Source organism: Chionomys nivalis, chromosome 22 (genome assembly GCF_950005125.1).
Source record: "Chionomys nivalis chromosome 22, mChiNiv1.1, whole genome shotgun sequence".
Lineage (NCBI taxonomy): Eukaryota > Metazoa > Chordata > Mammalia > Rodentia > Cricetidae > Chionomys > Chionomys nivalis.
This window is the reverse complement of record NC_080107.1, coordinates 41,645,747-41,668,089: the sequence shown is the minus strand read 5'-3', so window position 1 is coordinate 41,668,089 and position 22,343 is coordinate 41,645,747. Positions and strand designations below refer to the sequence as shown.

At 46.6% G+C, this 22,343-nt stretch overlaps 1 protein-coding gene across 1 annotated transcript; it reads left to right on the top strand.

The window, feature by feature from the left end:
- The first annotated feature begins 811 nt into the window (after window positions 1-811).
- LOC130864456 (histo-blood group ABO system transferase 2-like) lies at window positions 812-14,019 on the top strand. Its single transcript, XM_057754862.1, has 6 exons — window positions 812-906; window positions 8,438-8,504; window positions 9,158-9,214; window positions 9,561-9,596; window positions 10,099-10,233; window positions 12,269-14,019. The coding sequence occupies exons 1-6, from the start codon at window positions 840-842 to the stop codon at window positions 12,957-12,959; spliced, it is 1,053 nt and encodes a 350-aa protein (XP_057610845.1). The 5' UTR covers window positions 812-839; the 3' UTR covers window positions 12,960-14,019.
- The last annotated feature ends 8,324 nt before the right edge of the window (window positions 14,020-22,343 follow it).

Sequence of the window (22,343 nt, the reverse complement as noted above, 5' to 3'; positions counted from 1 at the left end):
CAGCTTTGAAACTTCGCGTCTTTTAGGACATAAGTCAGCTGTGGTAGAGCAGGCCGGCTAGCTCTCAGTCAGGTACTGGAAGCCAGAGAAGGTAGCCTAGGAGAGAAGCAAAGGTCGAGAGATATGAGGAGGCCCTAAGGCCTCAGTATTCTGGCTCCCAGAGGCCCTGGGGCCCAGGCTTAACAAGGGTAGGAGGATGAAGGCAGTTAGCTGACAGGAATTAGAGAGGGCAGAGGAGTAAGAAACATGAATTAAAAAAGATATGGGGGCACCAAACTCCATTCTGCTCGACCCTGTCACCTCTGGGTGATTCTGTGTTCTCACCTGCTAAAACTGGATCAGGAGAACACAAAGCCGAAGAAGTTGAAGAGGACTCTAACAGACCTGGAAACAGCACCAGCCAGAAAAGAGAACTTGCGGGCACCATGGTCTTTACGCAAGGTACAGTGTCAGCATCCAGCCCAGAGATCCTATCAGGCAGAGGACAAGCCTAGGTCTTGGGACAGGACCATGGGTCTGGAGATGCCGAGGGGTGCATGTGAGTCCTGCGCACTGGAGTTGCAGGGTGTAACCGGCCGCTAGTGTTAATGGCCTTGTAAGAAGCTGAGGGTCCCTAGGCAGGACCGGCTCAGGATGCTCTGGCGTAGGCACCAATGGGAGGGGCACCGGTGTACGTGTCCCTAGGCTGGTTGCGTGCCCTAGGGCACTGGTCTGGACGCCACAGGCCGGGAGGGGCGGAGCTTCTCGGTATCAGCCCAACCTCTGGCCAACGGCTGTCCTTAGGAAGCTTGGGGTGTGGGTCTGTGTTCCCAAGTGGGTCCCTCCCTGCGTCCCTCCTGATGCTGTCGTGGTGGGCTGCGCGAGCTGGAGCAAGTGCGGGCAGAGCGTTGACGGAGCTGCGCTTGGGTGAGTGACCTCAGCGGGACAGTTATAAAGAACAAACGCTGTGTGCTCCCTCCGAGGCTTCCCTCCTCTCTACACTCCCCTCCCTTTTCTAATCCTACCCGGGAGGCAGCGCTATCTCAGGTAGCTTCTGGTGTCCACAGGGAAATGGGAGCTGAGAGCAGAGGAAAGGAGGCCACAGGGGATCCTTCAGGTGGGGTGAGGACCCACCCCTGACCGAGGCGCACCAGGCTTTTCTTTAAACTTTTTATCTCCTTGAGCACTGGACTTAGCTTTATTACTCCTTCCGGTGCTCATTTTCTCCTCACGCTGGACATTTTGTGTTTTTCTTTGTCCAGCTTGTTCTTTTTCATGATAGACCAGCGTAAGTGATTGCTAAAGAATACAGAGTTAATAGCTCTGCCAATAGTAGGCTGACTTTAAATCTCCTCTTCTATACCATTAATCCAAAACTCTTCATTTTAGCCTCGGTCATTTTTTTTTTTTTTTGTACAAGGGCAGACCGCAACTACGTTCTTTGCCAAAATATCACAAGAATGGCCCTTAGGCCACTAATATTCTTCCCGTCTGAAACTTGAGCTGGATCCTCATAATTTTACATCACTCTCAGCGCTGCTGTCTTCCATGTTCTACTAGGGTGCACACTAAACCTGGCTTAAAGAGTTCAACCGCTTTTGTAGTCCGGGATTGCAGAGCCCACATTCTGCTTGAAGCCACAGCAATACCCTGCTCTCCGGTATCAACTTCTGTCTTAGTTACAGTTGTGGGGGTGTGGGGGGGGCAGGCTCCGGAAGTCAGGGCAGTTAGTTTTCTGTCTGAGGGGAATTAGGAAAAGAGGAACTCAAAAACTCTCCTTCCTGGTGGTTTTCTATTTTATTTCTCTCTCTCTCTCTCTCTCTCTCTCTCTCTCTCTCTCTCTCTCTCTCTCTCTCTCTCTCTCTTTCTCCTTCTTCTCATGATTTTCCACATCTTTTAAATCCCAACAGAATCTTTCAGTACAAGAGTCAAAAACGGTTGTATTCCATTTCTTAAATGAATGAACATAGGAAAAAATGTTTTTCATCTCCCTCACATGATTAAACATTTTATGAATTACAGGTGAAAGACAAATCCCAAGAACCCACATACATTCATACCCAAGCAACTTGCTAAAGAATAGCTGTGCGGGCAAGCAGAGTGTTCTTGTCAAGTCTTTTACTGGCAGGCTGCATTTTGCAGTTATAGAGAAAGGACCAATTACTTTTTCCCTTATCTTGAAAGATAATCTTGTAAGGAATCTTAAAGGAGTCACAAATCTAAACTTTTATAAATGAAAAAGAACCAGTCAGCTCTGCTTTAAATCTTTAGGGTGCATATCCATTCACTAGTACTTTTTTAATGTCAGGATATTGAGGGCAGAAATGGGTTTAAGGGATTAGTTGTCACCTTTGATCATCAACCAAACCTAGCAAGGAGAGTAGTCAGCCTAAAACAATTGAGCTGCCTTGTTCTTGTTCCCTGACCTTAAAGAGTTCCACACTCAACTCTGTGCCTTTCTCAAACTTTGACATGTCTTCTTGGGCTTTTCACCTCAAAGTTATTTAACAAAAACATCTTAGTTTAGCTACATTATTTTCAGAGCTTTGTTTCCGCTCTGATGCATTCTGAGACCTGTGCACACATCTCCCAACATGAAGGTTAAAAGAATTTAAACTAGCAGAACTACTGTGATTCAATTGTTAATCATTAATTTGAGCTACAATCCATGTAGCTCCTTAGGTGACACAGACCCTGGCGGTGAAACTTTTTTTATATTTACTTTGGTTTATCAAAACTCTGTATAAGCTATCATTATCATTATCAAATTTTACAGTATTTAGGGAGGGGTCGTGTCCTTGACAATCCATGGTAAAAATGCCCAATAGAACGGAACGTTTCCAAGTGATAAACACACTACATTACAGGCAGTGGAGATCTCGCTATGTCCACTCACACCACGCTAGATCCCAGAGAAAGAGAGCGGCAGCAAACATGTAGAGCAGCAGAAGCAAAAGACATTCCAAGGTCTGCAGTCCCGTGTCCTTGCCTAAATGAGACTGTCCCATCAGCGGGTTCCCTTCTGCTGGGCTGACACCCGGAACTTCGATTGCAGCTCGCTGCTCCTCTGGCATGGCCCATGGCCCTCAGTCACCGTTCTGTTGCTGTGAAGAGACACCATGACTGCAGCAACTCTTACAAAAGAAAGCATTTAGTTGGGACTTGCTTATAGTTTCAGAGCCCTATAGTCAGTCCATTATCATCATGTTGGCATACATGGCACTAGGGCAGTAGCTGAGAGCTCCATCCTGATCCCCCAGGCAGCAGGCAAAGAGTGAGAGAGAGGCTGGGCTGGATGTGGGGTTTTTGAAACCTTAAAGTTAAACAGACAAAAGCAAGCAAACAAAAAAAATACTGACTGCACTTTCTCCAACAAGGCCACATTTACTCTAACATGGCCATTACCACCTGAGCCTTCTCAAGTAGTGCCACTCCCTGATGACTAAGCATTCAAATATGAGCCAGTAGGGGCCATTCTTATTCAAATCACCAAGTCCGGTTTCCCAGATATGATTTTAATATGCCTGTATGCCCCTATAGTCTCAACTCACACCGACATCCATGCAGGGTGTCAGTGCAGGTTGGAGTTCGGGCCGACCTAAAGCTCCACAGACTGGTTGCAGAGTCCAGAAATGGACACACGTGTGTATAGTTAAGTGCCTTTTTTGTTTTTACATCAGTTTTCTTTGTGTAACCTTGGTTGTCCTAGAGTTCACTCTGTAGAGCAATTGGCCTCTAACTCAGAGATCCACCTGCCTCTGCCTCCCAAGTGCTGGGATTAAAGGTGTGTGCCAGCACCACCTGGCAAGATAAATGTTTTTAAGAAACAATTTAATTTTATTATTTTAAAATGATGTGAATGTGTCTGTGTGTGGGTATGTGAATAGGTACCTGTGGAGGCCAGAGGAATCAGTAGGTCCTCTTAGAACTCAGATTAGGGGAGGTTGTGAGCAGCCCAATGTGAGTGTTGAAAATTGAACCGGGGTTCTATGCAAGTGCAGTGTGTCCTCTGAACCACTGAGCTGTCTCTCTAGTGTGACTGAAAATACTTTTTCTTTTTTTCTTTTTTTTTTTGGTTCTTTCGAGACAGGGTTTCTCTATGGTTTTGGAGCCTGTCCTGGAACTAGCTCTTGTAGACCAGGTTGGTCTCGAACTCACAGAGACCGCCTGCCTCTGCCTCCCAAGTGCTGGGATTAAAGGCGTGCGCCACTACCGCCCGGCCTGAAAATACTTTTTCTTTTTTAGATTTATTTCTATTGTTTGGGAATTTCATATATATGTTTTTTTTAATTTTTTCTTTTTCTTTTTTATTTATTTATTTTATATTTCGAGACAGGGTTTCTTTCTTTTTTTTTTTTTTAAAGATTTATTTATTTATTATATATACAGTGTTCAGCCTCCATGTATGCCTGCAGGCCAGAAGAGGGCACCAGATCTCATTACAGATGGTTGTGAGCCACCATGTGGTTGCTGGGAATTGAACTCAGGACCTCTGGAAGAGCAGTCAGTGCTCTTAACCTCTCAGCCACCTCTCCAGCCCTCATATATATGTTTTGATCAAATGTACCCTACATCCCTCCCCTCCATCTCTTCTTCTGTTCTTCAACCCCGACTTTCCTCACAACTTCATGTGATTTAAAAAAAAAAAACAACCCACCGAATCTACTTGATGCTACCTGCATGTGCTTGGGTGTGGGGTCATCTACTGAAGCATGAGAAGTCAAGAGGCTGCATTCCTGAAGAAAGTGGACTCTTTTTTATCCCCTGAGGCTGAGAGTTACCAGTAGCCCTTAGATAGGATGGGACTCCATGAGCCCCCACCATCTGTGCTGCGATATTTAGCCAGTGCTTTTTTTTTCCATTTTATATAATAGCCCCCATTCCTCCTCTCTCCCCTCCTTCTCCCCTCAACCTCCCCCATCCTATCCCCCATCCACTCATCAGAGGGATAGGGTCTCCCTTGGACAGTCAATGAAGACTGGTATACCAGGTTGAGGCAGGGCCAAGCCCCTCCCTTCCGTATCAAGGCTGAAGAATGTATCCCACCATAGGGAATGGGATCCAAAGAGCCAGTTCATGTACCCAGAATAAGTTCTGATTCCACTGCCAGGGGATCCCCCAACAGATCAAGCCACATAACTGTCATCCACATTCAGAGGGTTTAGTTTGGTCCCGACCCATTGATGATTCAGGAGAACATTGTTCAATTTTCATGTGTTTGTGGGCTTTCTGGAATTAGTATTGCTGTTGAATTCTGACTTTAAGTAATGGTGATCTGATAAGGTACAAGGGGTTATTCTAATTTTTTTTTTTGTATCTGTGGAGGTTTACCTTGTTACTGGGTATGTGGTCGATTTTAGAAGAGGTTCCATGAGGTGCTGAGAAGAAGGTATATTCTTTTTGGTTTGGGTGGAATGTTCTATAGATACATGTTAAGTCTATTTGAGTCATAACATCTGTTAGTTCTCTTATTTCTCTGTTAAGTTTCTGTCTGGCAGACCTGTCTGTTGGTGAGAGTGGGGTGTTGAAGTCTCCTGCTATTAGTCTGTGGGGTTTGATGTGTGATTTAAGCTTTAGTGATGCTTCTTTTACAAATTTGGGTGCCCTTGTATTTGGAGCATTGATGTTCAGAATTGAGACTTCGTATTGATGGATTTTTACTGTGATGAGTATAAAATGCCCTTCTCCATCTCTTTTGGTTGATTTTAGTTTGAAACCTGTCTTGTTAGATGTTAGGATAGCTACACCTGCTTGTTTCGTAGGTCCATTTGATTGGAAATTCCTTTCCCAGACCTTTGCTCTGAGGCAATGTCTGTCTTTGAGGTTGAGGTGTGTTTGTTGCATGCAGCAGAAGGATGGAATCCATTTTCGTGTCCAATATGTTAGCCAGTGTCTTTTTTTATAAGTGAATTGAGTCCATTGATATTAAGAGATATTAATAATCAGTGATTGTTAGTTCCTGCTGTTTTTCAGTGGTAGTGTTTGTGTGTTTTCCTTCTTTGGGGTTTGCTGGTGTGAGACTGTCAGTTGCCTGTTTTCATGGATGCAGCTAACTTCCTTGGGTTGGAAGTTAGTTTTCCTTCTAGTGCTTTCTGTAAGGCTGGGTTTGTGGCTAGGTATTGTTTATATTTGGTTTAGTCATGGGATATCTTCTTTTCTCCATCTATGGAGACTGAAAGCTTTGCTGGATATAGTAGTTGAGAAGCTGTTTGTAATTCCTTTTTTCTTTTTTTTTAAAATAAGGTTTATTTATTATGTATACAGTGTTCTGCCTGTATGTGTGCCTGCAGGCCAGAAGAGGGCACCAGATCTCACTATAGATGGTTGTGAGCCACCATGTGGTTGCTGGGAATTGAATTCAGGACCTCTGGAAGAGCAGCCAGTGCTCTTAACCTCTGAGCCATCTCTTCAGCCCCAAGCTGTTTGTAATTCGGAGAGACCTGACTTTATATGTTGCTTGTCCTTTTTCCTTTTAAGCGCTTATTTTTTTTCGTTTTTAATTTTGTGTGTTTAGTGTTTTGATTATTATATAGGAGAGGGTTTTTTTTTTCAGTCTATTTGGTGTTCTATAAGCTTCTTGTACCTTCATAGGGATATCCCTTTTTAGGTTAGGAAAGTCTTCTTCTTTGATTTTATTGAATATATTTTTTTGTGCCTTCGAGCTGGAATTCTTTTCCTTCTGTTCTTAGGTTTGGTTTTTTCATGGTGTCCCAGAATTCATGGATGTTTTGTGGTAAGCATTGGTTGAATTTAACATTTTCTTTGACCAATGAGTGTAGTTCCTCTATCATATCTTCAACTCCTGAGATTCTCTTCATCTCTTGCATTCTGTCGGTTATACTTGCATTTGTAGTTCTGTTCATTTACCCAGATTTTCCATTTCCAGAATTCCCTTGACTTGTATTTTCTTTATTGCCTCTATTTCAGTTTTCAAGTCTTGAACTGTTTCCTTCACCCGTTTGATTATTTTTTCTTGGCTTTTAAAAAGGGATTTATTGATTTCTTCCAATTTTTTTTCCTCCATTTCTTTAAGGGAATTTTAATTTATTATTTAAGGGCCTCTATTATCTTCCTAAAGCTATTTTTAAGGTGTTTTCCTTCTGCTTCATCTGCGTTGGGCTGTTCGGGTCTTGCTGATGTAGGATCACTGATTTCTGGCACTGTCATATTCCTCTTTGTGTTGTTGAATGTACTCGTACATTGCTGTCTCTCCACCTCTTCCTCCGATCAGTGTATGTGGAGCCTGAGCCTCTGGGGTCCCTCTTCCTCCTGAGCCTCTGGGGTCCCTCTTCCTCCAGCTGGTGCCACTACAGGTGGGGCCTGTAGTTCAGGAGGTCACTCTTCCTCCAGGTACAGTTGGGGCCTGTGGCTCCAGTGGCCACTGGTACTGTCCCTTCAGATGCAGGTGGGCCAGTGGGTCCATTGATGGCTGTCCTTCCAGGTGCTTGTGGGGCCGGTGGGGTGGTTGCTGGTGCAGAGGCAGGGGTTCGTTGGGGGTGTCCTGAGGGGGAGAGGAGCAGGGCTAGGGTCTAGAGAGCAGGCTCTTCAACCAGACGCTCACCTGTTGCTCTGGTGCAGTTGTGTTTAGACATAAACCTTTAAAAACACACTGGGTGCGGGTGTGTCTGTGAGTGTCAGAGGACAGCCATCGGGGAGTGACAGTCCTTGCCTTTCACCTTGTTTGAGACAGGGTTTCTTTGTTGTTCCTCGCTGTGTGCAGCCCAGCTGGCTGTGAGCTTCCGGATTCTCCCACCCCCTCCCATCTCATCACAGGAGTGCTGGGATTCCAGATGTCTGGCTTTTCCTAGGCTCTGGGGATCTGAACTGAGGTCCCTAAGCTTGTGTGGCTGTGACAAAAGCTTTCCCCACTGAGCTCTTCTCCAGAGCCCACACATGAGTCTATTTAGATCTATGTCTTTTGGGTCTATTTGAACTTGGTTATGAGAATACATAACTTCTAGAGACATGAAAGTCATTTGAGGTATTAGGGGCATAGCTCAGCGGTGGAACACTTACCCAATACTCATGAGCCCTGGGTTTCAACCCCAGCATGAGAAAAAGTCCTAGAACAGACCAGCTGCTGGCCCTGTGGATGTGAGCCTACAGGGGACAGAGGGGGAGCTGGCCCTAGCCTCCTTTGATGGAGCTGCAGTGACCCCAAGATCATTTGGTTCATTTTTATTTACCCAGGGAAGGGGTGCTCAGTGGCATGAGGACATGGGGCCCCTAGAGAACCTTGAGGGCCCAAGGGAGCAGCTGGATCAGGAGCACGAAGTAAACAACTTTCCCTCTGAGTGCTCAGCCAGGCTGGGGCCTCAGCTGGGATTGGGGCTGCCTGAGATAGGGCATAGTGGTGGGTGGGGTCCTGGGGATGACCTCTGAATCTCAGGAGAGGACTGGAGGGGGGTCAGGCCCAAGAAGGAGGTGAGTAACTGAATTCCGTGCTGCTGTTTTTCAGGAAGACAAAGATACTACTCTCTTCACCTCGGCATCCTCCTCACAGTGCTCGTCTTGGTCTTCTTTGGGTGAGAATCCGGGCTGGTGAGGAGCAGCTCCTGAGACCCTGGTGGGGACCCTGAGCTGTGAGCGTGCCCATTTCCATGGCCGCGATTTGGGTGCTCTTGGCCCCTCCCACGGTGGCAGGTCCGGCTTTTGCCTGTCCTCATGGTGAAGCTTTGCTTGCAGGACAATTGTCTTCCTCTGATTCTGCAAATGGGTCTGGGTCTGGATGCTCAGTCTTTGGTCCTAGTGATGTGTGTGTGTGGGGGTCCTGGGGAAGGAGAGAAAGGCAGGCCTGGGGACTGAGCTGCAGCCTTCTCTAGATGCAGATGGTCTGTGAACACTCACAAAGGCAAGACACTGCTATGTCTACTGGGGATTCTGTGGACACGGCCAGGGAATAGTCCTTCATGTGACCTTGGGCAATAGGTACCTGGCATGGAGAAGATGCCCGCAACTGCTGTAGGCATCCAGATTCTGACCTTGTCCCCAAGGTCCTTCCTCTTGCCACCTCTCTTCCAGTGGAGGTGGGCATGCTTAGTCTGTCACGTGGCTCTCCATCCCCACTGAGAACTTGTGTGCTCACTGTGCTGGGTACTGTGGTGCATTTTGGAGGGAGGGACATGCAGTCTCAGGTCTGTGTCCTGAACAGCTGCCCCTGTGCACACCTTTCCCACAGCTATGGGTTCCTGAGCCAAAGAAGTGAGGAGTTGGGAGACTCAGAGGCTGTGTCTAGGTGAGTGGGTGTCATGTGTGTGTGTGTGTGTGCTGTCATATGACTGTGTGTGTGTGTGTGTATGGGTTACTAGCTACATGAACCTTTCTGTTACATGCTGCTGTGTTGCTTCTGACTTCACGTGGATGGGTCCAATCCTTTGCTAGGCTGCCCAGAGCAGCCTCTGCTGCCCCCTGCTGTCCGTAAATATATTCGGGGTGGGAGCACTGCTGTCTTTCCTGTCTTCAACCTCATCCTCCCTTTCGTGCCTGCTCATTCAGGTCTGTTTGCCTGGTGCACAGCTGCCAGTGAGATGCATCTCAGTGACCTTCCTGTCACCTTGAGCTCCTGTGCTTTCTTTTTGCAGGATGGTCCATGCCCAGCCAAATGTTCTGACACCCAGGTGAGTAGATTTAGTCAGTGCATGTGTAGTGCAGGAGTCGCAAAGGTACGGAAGGACGATTTGCTTGCTCTGGGGAATAGTTCAGCAGCACACCTGAGGCCCTGGGTCAGTCTCCAGTACTGGAAAACAAAACAAAACAAAACCAAACTCAGAGAAAACCCAAAGCCTGATTATGCTTCTCATTGCCCTCACTTGCTAACCCTTTCAGTGTTCATTCAAATCTGGAGCCCAGAGCATCTTCTGGCTCTCATTTCCCATTTGGGCTTCTGGTCCTTGTTTCCTGTCTCTCTCATCAGGGTTTTCAGATGGTGGCTGCAGTGGCAGTAAACTCAGTTGCTTTTATGACTGTGCTGGGGTTGGGGTAGTCAGTGAGAGCTACTGATTGGCCCAGTACTCACTCAGGGATGGTGGCAGCCCTGGGGGAAGATGAGGGTGAGAATCTGAGATGGGTTCCTGCAGACGTGTTTGGTCACATGTTGCCTCTGGCTTTCTCCCCTTGTAGTAGGAAAGATGTTCTTGTCTTGACTCCGTGGCTGGCTCCCATCATCTGGGAGGGGACCTTCAACATCGACATCCTGAATGAGCAGTTCAGGCTTCTGAACACCACCATTGGACTGACCGTGTTTGCCATCAAAAAGTAAGCAGAGGGTGCTGGAGAGATGGCTAGAGGATAAAGCACTTTCTCCAGGGACGTGAGGACCTGAGTTTGATCCTTAACACCCATGTAATGACTGGGCATGGAGGCACGCCCTTGTAATCCCAGTACTGTGGCTGAAGGGGAGAGACAAGTGGTTCCAGGCAGCTTTCTGGACAGCATAGGCAAACAGTGAACTTCAGAGTCAGAGAAGGGACCCTGTCCAAAGAACAGAAAGAAATGACAGAAGACACCCAAAGTCAACTTCTGGCCTCCACACAGGCACACAGGCAAGTAAAGATGAACATATACAGTGGGCACACACACACGCACACACACACGTGCACACACGCATACGCGCGCACGCACACACACACACACACACACACACACACACGCAATTGTCAAGGTGGAGGCCAGGCATATCAGTTTGTATTTAGGATGCAGTGTGGGTGGGGCTGGTTCACTCTGCCGCCTTCCTGAAGGGCTCACAGGGGAATGAATCCAGCACTGCCCCCTTCTGGAGCCAGCTGCCCCTCTCTGTGTGCTCACAGTCAGGTGCCATTTACCTCCCTCAGTACACACTTTAGGTAGGTGTCCTCATCCCCACAGCTGGCAGCAAGGACCAGGATGCCAACAGAGCTGTGATCACTAATGTGTCCTCAGGTGCAGGACAAGGTGGACAGCAAGGATTGCTTGAAACCTTTATCCGCAGCCCTGTGTGCAGTGAGTGACAGACCTGTGAGGCCTTGAGACTCTGGGTCAGGCTGACTCCGGGGCACAGGCAAGAAACTTTCCCTATAGGAGCCTATAGAAGGGGGGCAGTGTAACAGTCCCGTGCCGAAGGCTGTGGGGGACTAAGAAGTCATCTGTGCAGCTAGCATACGAGAAGGGAAATTGTCCTCTGCAGTGCTGGGTGACATCCAAGGGTAGCTCCGAGTCCTTTGTACTAATCAGACATGAGACAGATTTGGGGCTCAGCTGGAGGGATCCTAGGCACCGTGAGAATGTCTGCAGTGCTAGGAACAGAGAACTTCACAGTAACAAGACATAAACACTACCTTGTCTGGGTATTGCTGGGTATGTGGGTAGGTGCTCTGTCTGTGGGAATAAGGCCTCTGAGGGAACTAGCTGGGGCCCCATGGTCACCTTTACACAGGGAGCACAGCCACTTGCCTGTTTCTGACCTTGAAGTGGGGAGGCTTGGCACACTTGCCAGGTGATGGGGATCCCCATTCCCATGGTGGTGGCCCATGGCCCTGGGGGTCATCAAAGGAGAAGCAGTCATCTGAAGCAGGTGAAAACGTCTCGGGCTGGGAGGATCTAGAACCTGGGTTACAAGCCCTTTGCCCTTGGACCTGAGGGTTTGGATAGGCTTGCCCTTCCTTCGAGGGTGTCTGTCCCCTTCCCTGCACACTCTGAGATGATTTCTTCCTCTGGTGGAGTGAATGTGGAGTGAGACTTAGGGACATAGCGAGTTACTGAGTGCCTTCTCCCCCAGCACCTTCAAGTCTCTGATGAGGAAGGTCTGGGATATAGAGACCCCTTCCTTTCCTAAGACAGGATCCTGGAGGGTGCCACAAAGGAGGGGTGCAGGTACCAGGCCCTTACAGATTCATCCAGTTCCTCCAAGGTTTAGAAAGTGGGGCGCTATTAGCACAGGCTCTGCTCAGGCCAATGCTAGGGTGTGGGATGTGGAATGTGTTGGGATGGAGCTGTCCCTCTCTGGGGCCTGCCAAGACAAGAGATATCTGCATGGCATCTGCCTAGAACCCCTGGTCTGGAATCATCGCTGCTGCCTGGTTGAAACCTTCCAGGGCGCTTCCAAGGAACCTTAGCGTTCTTTGCTAACATTTGCACCCTTCTGCAGCAAAGGAGGGTGAGGTGAGGTACAGCCTGCAGACTGCTCAGTACAGCTGTAAAGTGGGGATGTTGTTGCCTCATGGTAGCCATGGTTTCTGCAGCCTGGGCCCCTGCCCTGGTTAGTCTTGACCTAGCTGTGTTAAACCTCTGCTTACCCCTTTGTCATCTTCCACAGGTATGTGGTGTTCCTGAAACTGTTCCTGGAGACAGCAGAGCAGCACTTCATGGTGGGACACAAGGTCATCTACTATGTCTTCACCGACCATCCTGCCGAGGTGCCGCAGGTGCCCCTGGGGGCAGGACGGAAGCTGGTGGTGCTGACCGTGCGCAACTACTCCCGCTGGCAGGATGTGTCCATGCACAGGATGGAGATGATCAGCCACTTCTCTGAGCAGCGCTTTCTGCAGGAGGTGGATTACCTGGTGTGTGCAGATGTGGACATGAAGTTTCAAGACCACGTGGGTGTGGAGATTCTCTCAGCACTCTTCGGTACCCTGCATCCTGGCTTCTACAGAAGCAGCCGAGAAGCCTTTACCTACGAGCGCCGGCCGAAGTCCCAGGCCTACATCCCCTGGGATGAGGGTGACTTTTATTACATGGGGGCCTTCTTTGGGGGGTCAGTAGTGGAGGTGCACCATCTCACCAAGGCCTGCCATCAGGCTATGGTGGAGGACAAGGCCAATGGCATCGAGGCCGTGTGGCATGATGAGAGTCATCTGAATAAGTACCTGCTGTACCACAAGCCTACGAAGGTGCTGTCCCCAGAGTACATGTGGGACCAGCAGCTGCTGGGCTGGCCCTCCATCATGAAGAAGCTGAGATATGTGGCTGTGCCCAAGAACCATCAGGAAATCAGGAACAGATAGCTGAATTCCTATTGGAGAGGCCAGCCTTATATCCAGGGTCTCTCCAGGATGTGTGGAACTGGGAAGATTTGAGAGACATTCATGAAGTGTTGCCATCTACCCCACTTCAGGGTCTGGCAGGCCCAGTACCACTTGTCTTACCCTACACTGAGCCCCTGGAGTGGCAGCCACCCTCAGCTCCCGCTGTGTCTCTAAGCTCTTCTCAGTGAGATGTAGCAGGAGCTTGCAGAATATGGGGGAAATTCTGTCATGTTGTTACCTGAGGGCCTGGGCATCCCCACTCAGCCTGTCCCATCCTCTGCTGAGAGGCTTGACAGATGGCCAGTGCCCTTAGGAATAGGCAGGAGGGCAGGGAGACTCACAGCCTGCAGGCCTCAGAGGTGCTTGGCTCCTGTTTAGCCCAGCTGGCAGACCAACAACCTGTGACCATTGCCTCTGCTCATTTTTGGTTCATTTGGGAATAGCTAGTTATTCATCCTGGGGATAAGTATATTTCTAGTATATGAGTATATATTTTCTTTAAAAAATTTTTTCAAATTAATTTATTTGTTTATGCATTTTTTTAAGGGCTGAATGCTCTGTCTGCATGTATGCTTGCAGGCCAGAAGAGGGCACTAGATCTTATGATCTAGTTGTGAGTCCCCATATGGTTGAGGGAATTGAATTCAGGACCTCTGGAAGAACAGCCAGTGTTTTTAACCACTGAGCTGTCTCTCCAGCCCTCTTTTTACTTTTTTGAGGTACTTGGGATGGAACTCAGGGCCTCATTGATGCTAGTCAGACATGCTGTCCCTGATGTCCAGGATCTCCTAGAGACATGTGACTGAATTTGCTGAGTGTTGATGAAACTCCAGTTTCAGCCAAAAATTTCAATATAAAGAGATTGTTACTTTTTTTCTTTAGCAGTGTTGTGATCAAACTCCGTTCCCAGTATAAAATTTTACATATTTTTGGATTTTTTTCTTTTCTTTTCCTTTTTTTAAAAATTTGTTTTATGTGTCTGTTACATATGTATCTTGATCCCATTCATTTCCCTGTCCCTTTGCATCTACCCTCTGTCCCTGCTGCACCCCCAAATAAAACAATATTTAATAGAAAAAGGGGGGGTAAGAGAATAAAATTTAAAATCTTATCGTGGAAGCTGCAGTGTGACGCAGTGAGCCACACAGTAAACCCCTTTGTCCGAATATCTTTATTGCAAAGGGTCACTGGTCTGGTCCAAGGCTTCTGGTCTCTACTATACTGTTGATGATGGGCCCTCACCGGGATTCTCATTTGATGTCCTGTGTTGCCCTGTGTTGTGGAGGTCCTGTAGCTTTGGGTTTGTGGGTCAGGCTCATTCTCCATTCATGCTCCAGTAGATCATAGACGGGGTGACGTTGGGGCCCGCCAAGTCCTAACCCCAGTTCTGGGTCTGGGCTGCTTCAGGGTTGGTCTGCCAGTCAGCTCTCCCTCATCTTCACTGCCAGGGAGAGCACTCCAGCATTGCCCCAGATAATTTACCTCCTGCAGCAATGAGCAAGATATGGGGGGCGGGGCTGCTAGATCTTCCACTTTCACACCCGCGGGGTCAGCCCGCCCACACCTGCACCATTAGGACAGCTTTATTACGTTGCTCAGGTAAGGTAGACGGGCTTCTGAGTACGGCCAGCTGATGAGGGGTAGGCACAGCCCTCCTACTCTTATGACCCCAGGGCCAGCTCCTCTACCTGTATCAGGGCATCTCCCCTCCACCAATGCTACCATGTGTCTGATGAATAACTGAGACAGCTCTCCTTTGCTGGTAGCATTGGGGCTGAGTCACCCTCCCCTCTGAGCACCAGGCAGACCTGCTGTGCTGCCTAGGTGAGGGCTGGGCAGCGTCCATTTCCTGAGTGCTGCAGCTGGTAAGGGGGAGGGTCAGCTCTGTAGGTGGTAAGGAATGAGGGGTGATGAGGGCTATCTCTCACCTTCCCATACCACCACATGCCAAGTTAGTAGTGGGGACAGCTCTCCCATGCTTACAACTTTGGGGCTGCAGGAATCCTCATCCTTAGCAAGGATGACCCCAGCTAAGACATCTAGCAATAGTGGAGAGGGTGTCTGTTTTTAGTAATGAGACTGGTTACTACCCTAATTGTCAGTAAAGACCCCCATCCAGTAACTGATGGAAGTAGATGCAGAGATCCACAGCTAAATACTGGGCCAAGTTTCTGGATTCCAGTTGAAGAGAGGGAGGAGAAATTATATGAGTGTGTGTGTGTGTGTGTATGTGTGTGTGTGTGTGTGTGTGTGTGAAGATCATGATGGGGAAACCACAGAGACAGCTGACGAGCTAGTGGGAGATCATGAACTCTGCACTGACAGCTGTGGAGCCTGCATGGGACTGTACTAGTCCCTCTGAATGTGTTTCTTGGTCTTTTTGTGGGAACCTTGGCAGTAGGACCAAGATTTATCCCTTGTGCATGAACTGGCTTTTTGGAACCTACTTTATACAGTGGGATACCATGCTTAGCCTTGACGAAGGGGAAAGGGGCTTGGTCCTGCCTCAACTTGATGTGCCCGGCTTTGTTGACTCCCTATGGGAAGCCTTACCCTCTCTGAGGAGTGGGTGGGGATAAGGGGAAGGTGTAGGGGAGGAGGAAGGGCAGGATGGGGAACCGGATCGGTATGTAAAATGAATAAAAATAATCAAAAATAACAGCTTTGGGACTGGCTCATCCATACCTCTACCAACAAGGTTGGCTCTATTGTGTTACCCAGGTGAGGTGCAGGGCCTGCTCTCCCAAGTGTTGCAGCTGGTGTTACTTTTTTATTGAGGCAGAATCTCTAGTAGCTCCAGCTAGTTTCAGCCTTATTATGTGGCCAAGGATAGTCTTGAACTTCTGATCCTCCTGCATAAACCTCTAGAGTATAAGCTACCACACTTAGTTTTGATGTTCTTAATTTTCTTAAAAATCTTGTTTATCTGGTTCCAAAATGTTTTCTGGGCCCTGAAGTCTTTTGTGTCCTTGGCTGTTTTCCATTTCTCACATTGTAAGGATCTTGTCTTTTTCTGTGACAGGATACCTATGTATTCCTGACTGGCCTGGAATTTGCTACTAGACCTGGATGGCCTAGAACTCAGAGATCCACCCCCCTCTGCCTGTCACCGCACCTGGCCAGAAATTTGTTCCCTCTATTAAAAGAGGATAAGCCGCCAATAGTCAATATTCCAAAAACCTCTCCCATCCTGACACCCCATGTATGAGCTACCTGCCAAACCTTGGACACTCCTGAGACTTCTTATCACATCCTTCCTTTTTCCAGCAATTATGAATTAGCCAATCATATCACATTCTGAGGTCCAGCTCCCACCAATGGGGTAAGGCACAGTCATGACCTGTGTTACCACAAAACAAGTGAACTTTCTATCTGGTGTGCTTGATCATTCTGTGTGGTAGAACACACTGCTTTGATAGGTTGATTTCAATTCTTTGTGTCTTTGTGAGACACTGAGAATATTCTCCAACAAGATGCATACTAGAGGGTAGTGTCTTCTCTTCTGTGGTTGGCAGATTTCCTGAATTCCGAGCACATTGGGAAGGATCTCCAAAATGATAAGCTAGAGGGAGCGGACAGAGTTCCTCGAGGCCAACAGAGTCATTTCACCTTGGAGATTTATGGTAGTTAAGAAAGGGAGTTGGGGATTGGTGTAGGGGTGGTTCAGGTAAGGCAGGAAACTTCGAGGGTCCTCATAGCCTTCTGGGAGCTTCTCTGAGTCCTCTTCAGTATCCCTCTGTCTTCATTTCCACTGTTTGGGATATTTGGTGCTGGAAACAGAGTTGGGAGTCTTTAAGGGAACGGGTAAAGTAAGGTACAGATCTGAATATTAGTTTGTAGAAAGTCCAGTGCTTCTTTCTGTTAGGAGCTTCCTGGATGCCTTCCTTTTTCCTGTTTCTCCAAACTCCAGACAAGATCCCAGCTCCATTTTAAGAAGAATCAAAATGTCTCTACAAGATGCAATCAGGTGGGACATGCCCAAGATCCCTTGTCAACTCCATTTGTCCTGTTCCTGAGATTCAGCCTGGATTTTTTTTCTATTTTTTTTATTAATTAATTTATTTAATTATTAAAGATTTCTGCCTCTTCCCCGCCACCACCTCCCATTCCCTCCCCTCAGCCTGGATTTTTGTTATGTCCTGCCTCCTTCCTTCATAGGTCCACACCAGAGAGGAAGAAAACAAAACAAAACAACAATAAAAGCTTAACATGCTGTTAATGGGAATCTAGGAGTATACAACTGTAATCATAGCACCCAGGGATGAGGACATGGGACAGAGGAGGGTTCATAGCTCAAGGTCACCCTCAGCTTCTTCTTATTTTAAATTGATATTTATTGAACTCTACATTTTTCTCTGCTCCCCTCCCTGCCTCTCCCCTCCCCACTTCAACCCTCCCCCAAGGTCCCCATGCTCCCAATTTACCCAGGAGATCTTGTCTTTTTCTACTTTCTACTTCCCATGTAGATTAGATCTATGTAAGTCTCTCTTAGTGTCCACATTGTTGTCTAAGTTCTCTGGGATTGTGGTTTGTAGGCTGGTTTTCTTTGCTTTATGTTTAAAAACCACCTATGAGTGAGTACGCGTGATAATTGTCTTTCTGTGTCTGGGTTAACTCACTCAAAATAATGTTTTCTAGCTCCAACCATTTTTCTGTAAAATTTCAAGATGTTATTTTTTCTGCTGTGTAGTACTCCATTATGTAAATGTACCACATTTTCTTTAGTCATTCTTCAGTCGAGGGGCATTTAGGTTGTTTCCAGGTTCTGGCTGTGACAAACAGTGCTGCTATGAACATAGTTGAGCACATGTCCTTGTGGTATGATTGAGCATCCTTTGGATATATACCCAAAAGTGGTATTGCTGGGTCTTGAAGAAGGTTGTTTCCTAATTTTCTGAGAAATTGCCACACTGACATCCAAAGGGGCTGTACCAGCTTGCATTTCCACCAGCAATGCAGAAGTGTTCCCTTTTCCCCACAACCTCTCCAGCATAAGTTGTCATCAGTTTTCGATCTTGGCCATTCTTACAGATGTAAGATGGATTCTCAGAGTTGTTTTGATTTGCATTTCTCTAATGATTAAGGATGTTGAACATTTCCTTAAGTGTCTTTCAGCCATTTTGGATTCCTCTGTTGAGAGTTCTCTGTTTAGGTCTGTACTCCATTTTTTTTTTATTGGATTATGTGATCTTTTGGTGTCTAATTTCTTGAGTTCTTGGTATATTTTGGAGATCAGATTTCTGTCTGATGTGGGGTTAGTGAAGATCTTTTCCCATTCTGTAGGCTGTCATTTTGTCTTGTTGACCGTATCCTTTGCTTTACAGAAGCTTTTAAGTTTCAGGAGGTCCCATTTATTAATTGTTTCTCTCTGTGTCTGTGTTGCTGGGGTTATATTTAGGAAGTGGTTCCCTGTGTCAATGTGTTCAAGTGTACTTTTCACTTTCTCTTCTATAAGGTTCAGTGTGGCTGGCTTTATGTTGAGGTCTTTGATCCATTTGGACTTGAGTTTTGTGCATGGTGATAGATATGGGTCTATTTTCATTCTTCTACATGTTGATACCCAGTTATGCCAGCACTATTTGTTAAATATACTTTCTTTTTTCCATTTAATATTTTTTGCTTCTTTGTCAAAAATCAGGTGTTCAAAGATGTGTGGATTGATATCTGGGTCTTCTATTTGGTTCCATTGGTCCTGTGTCTGTTCTTATGCCAATACCAGGCTGTTTTCAGCACTGTAGCTCTGTAGTAGAGTTTGAAGTCAAGGATTGTGATTTCTCCAGAAGTTCTTTTATTGTACAGGATTGTTTTGGCTATCCTGGGTTTTTTACTTTTCCAAATGAAGTTGAGTACCGTTATTTTGAGGTCTTTGAAGAATTTTGTTGGGATTTTGATGGGCATTGCGTTGAATCTGTCACCTTCAGCTTCTTATTAAGTTTAAGAGCAGTCTCAGGTACATGTGAACTTGTCTCAAAATATTAGAAAATAGGATAAAAAATAAAAGCAAATGACAGGGTCAAGAAGTTGAATTCATGGTATGGAGAAGGGTGTCACACAAACTTGTTCCAGCTTCCCTTGTTCGTCACCCTCACCTGACCGTACTAAGATGGCAGACCCAGGAGCTGTGTTCCACACTGCTTTCCTGCCTAAGACCCTGCAAGCATAGGGGTGCAGACACAGCTGGAGGGACGGACTCTGGTGTTTGAATGAAGCCCCCATACCACCATTTTTTCTGTCTCTAGCTATGTCAGCTCTCTTCCTTTTCTTTCTTTCTTTCTTTCTTTCTTTCTTTCTTTCTTTCTTTCTTTCTTTCTCTTTCTTCTTTCTTTCTTTCTTTCTTTCTTTCTTTCTTTCTTTCTTTCTTTCTTTCTTTCTTTCTTTCTTTCTTTCCCTCCCTCCCTCCCTCCCTCCCTTCCTCCCTTCCTCCCTCCCTCCTTGCTTCCTTCCTTTCTTTTTAGGGTTTCTTTGTAACAGCTCTGGCTGTCCTGGGATTTGCTGTGTAGACCAGGCTGGCCTCAAACTCACAGAGAGTTTCCTGCTTCGGCCTCCCAAGTACCATGTAGCAAGTACATGTGCCACCACTTTCCAGTTGCTGGGTCAATTTCTGACAGAGTCAGTTGCTCTGGTTGCTGACACCCATTCGATGCCTGGATGTGACAGTGCTCATGATCTGGTGATTCCCTTAAGGAAGGGCATTTTCATTCTCCCCAGTTTGAGAAGATTGCAGTCATGAGCATTTGTGTGAGGTCTCATGGACTTACCATTTAAATTCATAAATTTGAGTGATATCCGTGGATTGGGGTGGGGGTAAGTATGTATTCCGTTTTTGGAATCCTGCCGAGTGTTTCAGTGGCTGCAGCATTTTGCACTCCCTCAAGGATGAAGGTTCTAGTTCCTCCCTTCTTTGCCAGTATTGATATGTTGGTGTTCAGGGTTCTTTCCATTTTAAGACATGTCTTATTGTTTCATTTTGTGGTGTATATGTGTGTGTGTGGAATAGAGAGAGTGTGTGTGTGTGTTCATGTACAGACAGACAGACAGACACACACACAGACACACAGTGTTCATATACAGACAGACAGACACACACTCTCACACACACAGAGTTCATATACAGACAGACAGACAGACAGAGAGACAGAGAGAGAGACACACACACACACAGAGTGTTCATAGACAGACAGACACACACACACAGAGACAGAGAGAATGTGCCATGGTGGACATGTAGAAGACAGAGGACAACCTTTGGGAACCAGTTCTCTTGCTCTATAATGTGGATTCCTTGAATCAAAGCCAGGTCCTCAGGCGTGGTGGCACCTCTGTCCACTGAGCCTTCTTGCCAGCCTGGGTTTTAATTTGCAGTCCCCAGATGATGTTTGATATGAAGTATCATTCTTGCTTATTTTTTAAATTTTTATTTTTTTAAATTTCATTTTACATTCTAACCACAGTTCTCATACCCACCACTCCTCCCACCTTCCCTTGCTTCCACGCCAGACCACTTCTCTCTACTTCTTCCATAGGGTAAAGCCTCCCATGGGGAGTCAAAAAAGCCTGGCACATTAAGTTAAGGCAAGACCAAGTCCCTCCCTCCTGCAATTAAGTCTGAGCATGGCATCCCACCATAGGGAATGGACTTCAAAAAGCTAGCTCATGCGCTCATGCACCAAGGAAAGATCCTGGCCCCACTGCCAGGGTCCCCTCAGATAGACCAAGCTACACAACTGTCTTCCACATGCACAGAGTATAGTTCAGGCCAATGGAGGCTCTACAGCTGCTGGCCTAGAGTTCATGAGTTCCCATGACCTTGGTTCAGCTGTCTCTGTAGATTTCCCCATCTGTGATATTGACCTCCCTTGCTCATATATCCCCTCCTCTCTGTCTTCAACTGGATTCCCAGAGTTTGGGCTGGTGCTTGGTTGTAGATCTTTGCATCTGGTTCCATTAGTTACTGGACAAAGGCTCTATGATGGCAGTTAAGGTATTCACCAATCTGATTACAGGGGAAGGCCAGTTCAAGCACCCTCTCCACTATTGATAGGAGTCTTAGCTGGGGTCATCCTTGTGGATTCCTGCCAGTGGCCCCACAGTCTGCCCCAGCCATACAACTGTCACCTACATTCAGAGGGACTAGTTTGGACCTATGCTGTTTCCTTCCCCATCCAGCTGGAGTTGGTGAGCTCCTATTAGCTCAGGTAAACTGTTTCAGTGGATGAACCCTTCATGGTCTTGACCTCTTTGCTCATATTATCATTCCTTCTACTCTTCAACTGGCCTTGGGAGCTCAGTCCAGTGCTTCGATGTGGGTCTCTGCCTCTGTTTCCATCTGTTGTTGGACGAAGGTTCTATAGTGATATTTAAGATAATCATCAGTCTGACTACAGAATGTTTGGGCCCCCTCTTCTCTATTGCTTAGGGTCTTAGCTGGGGTCATCCTTGTGGATTCCTGGGATATTTTCTAGAGCCAGGTTTCTTGCTAATCACATAATGGTTCCCTCAATCAAGATATCTCTTTCCTTGCTCTCATATCTGTCCTTCCTCCATCTCGACTATCCCATTCCCTCAAGTTCTCCTCAACCCTCCCCTTCTCCCCTTCCTTCTACCCCACCGACCCCATGCTCCCAATTTTGTCAGGAGATCTTGTCAGTTTCCAATTTCCAGGGGGGTCTCTATATGTTTTTCTTTGGGCTCACCTTATTACTTAGCTTCTCTAGGATCATGAACTATAGGCCCAATGTCCTTTGATTATACTAGTATTCTGTTACAGGTGAGTACATACCATATTCATCTTTTGGGCCTGGGTTACCTCACTCAGGATAGTGTTTTCTAATTCCATCCATTTGCATGCAAAATTCAAGATGTCATTTTTTTTCCCACTGAGTAGTACTCTAATGTGTAAATGTGCCACACTTTCTTTATCCAGTCTTCAGTTGAGGGGCATCTAGGTTGTTTACAGATTCCGGCTATTACAAATACTGCTGCTATGAACATAGTTGAACAAATGCTTTTTGTAGTATAATTGAGCATATTTTGGGTATATGCCCAAGAGTGGTATTGCTGGATCCTGAGGTAGGTTGATTCCCAATTTTCTGAGAAATCTCCCTACTGATTTCCAAAGTGTTTATACAAGTTTGCATTCCTACCAGCAATGGATGAGTGTTCCCCTTATTCCACACCCTCTTCAGCATAAGCTATCATTAGTGTTTTTGATCTAAGCTATTCTGACAGGTGTAAGATGATATCTTAGAGTTGTTTTGATCTGCATTTACCTGATAGCCAAGGAAGTTGAACATTTCCTTAAGTGTTATTTTTGCCATTTGAAATTCTTCTGTTGACAATTCTCTGTTTAGTTCAGTAATCCAT

Excerpts from the sequence above, each read along its gene's own strand:
- LOC130864456 (XM_057754862.1), top strand. The coding sequence starts at position 840 with ATGCTGTCGTGGTGGGCTGCGCGAGCTGGAGCAAGTGCGGGCAGAGCG. Across the intron at positions 907-8,437 it reads GTTGACGGAGCTGCGCTTGG|GAAGACAAAGATACTACTCT; the intron begins GTGAGTGACCTC and ends GCTGTTTTTCAG. Across the intron at positions 9,597-10,098 it reads CCAAATGTTCTGACACCCAG|TAGGAAAGATGTTCTTGTCT; the intron begins GTGAGTAGATTT and ends CTCCCCTTGTAG.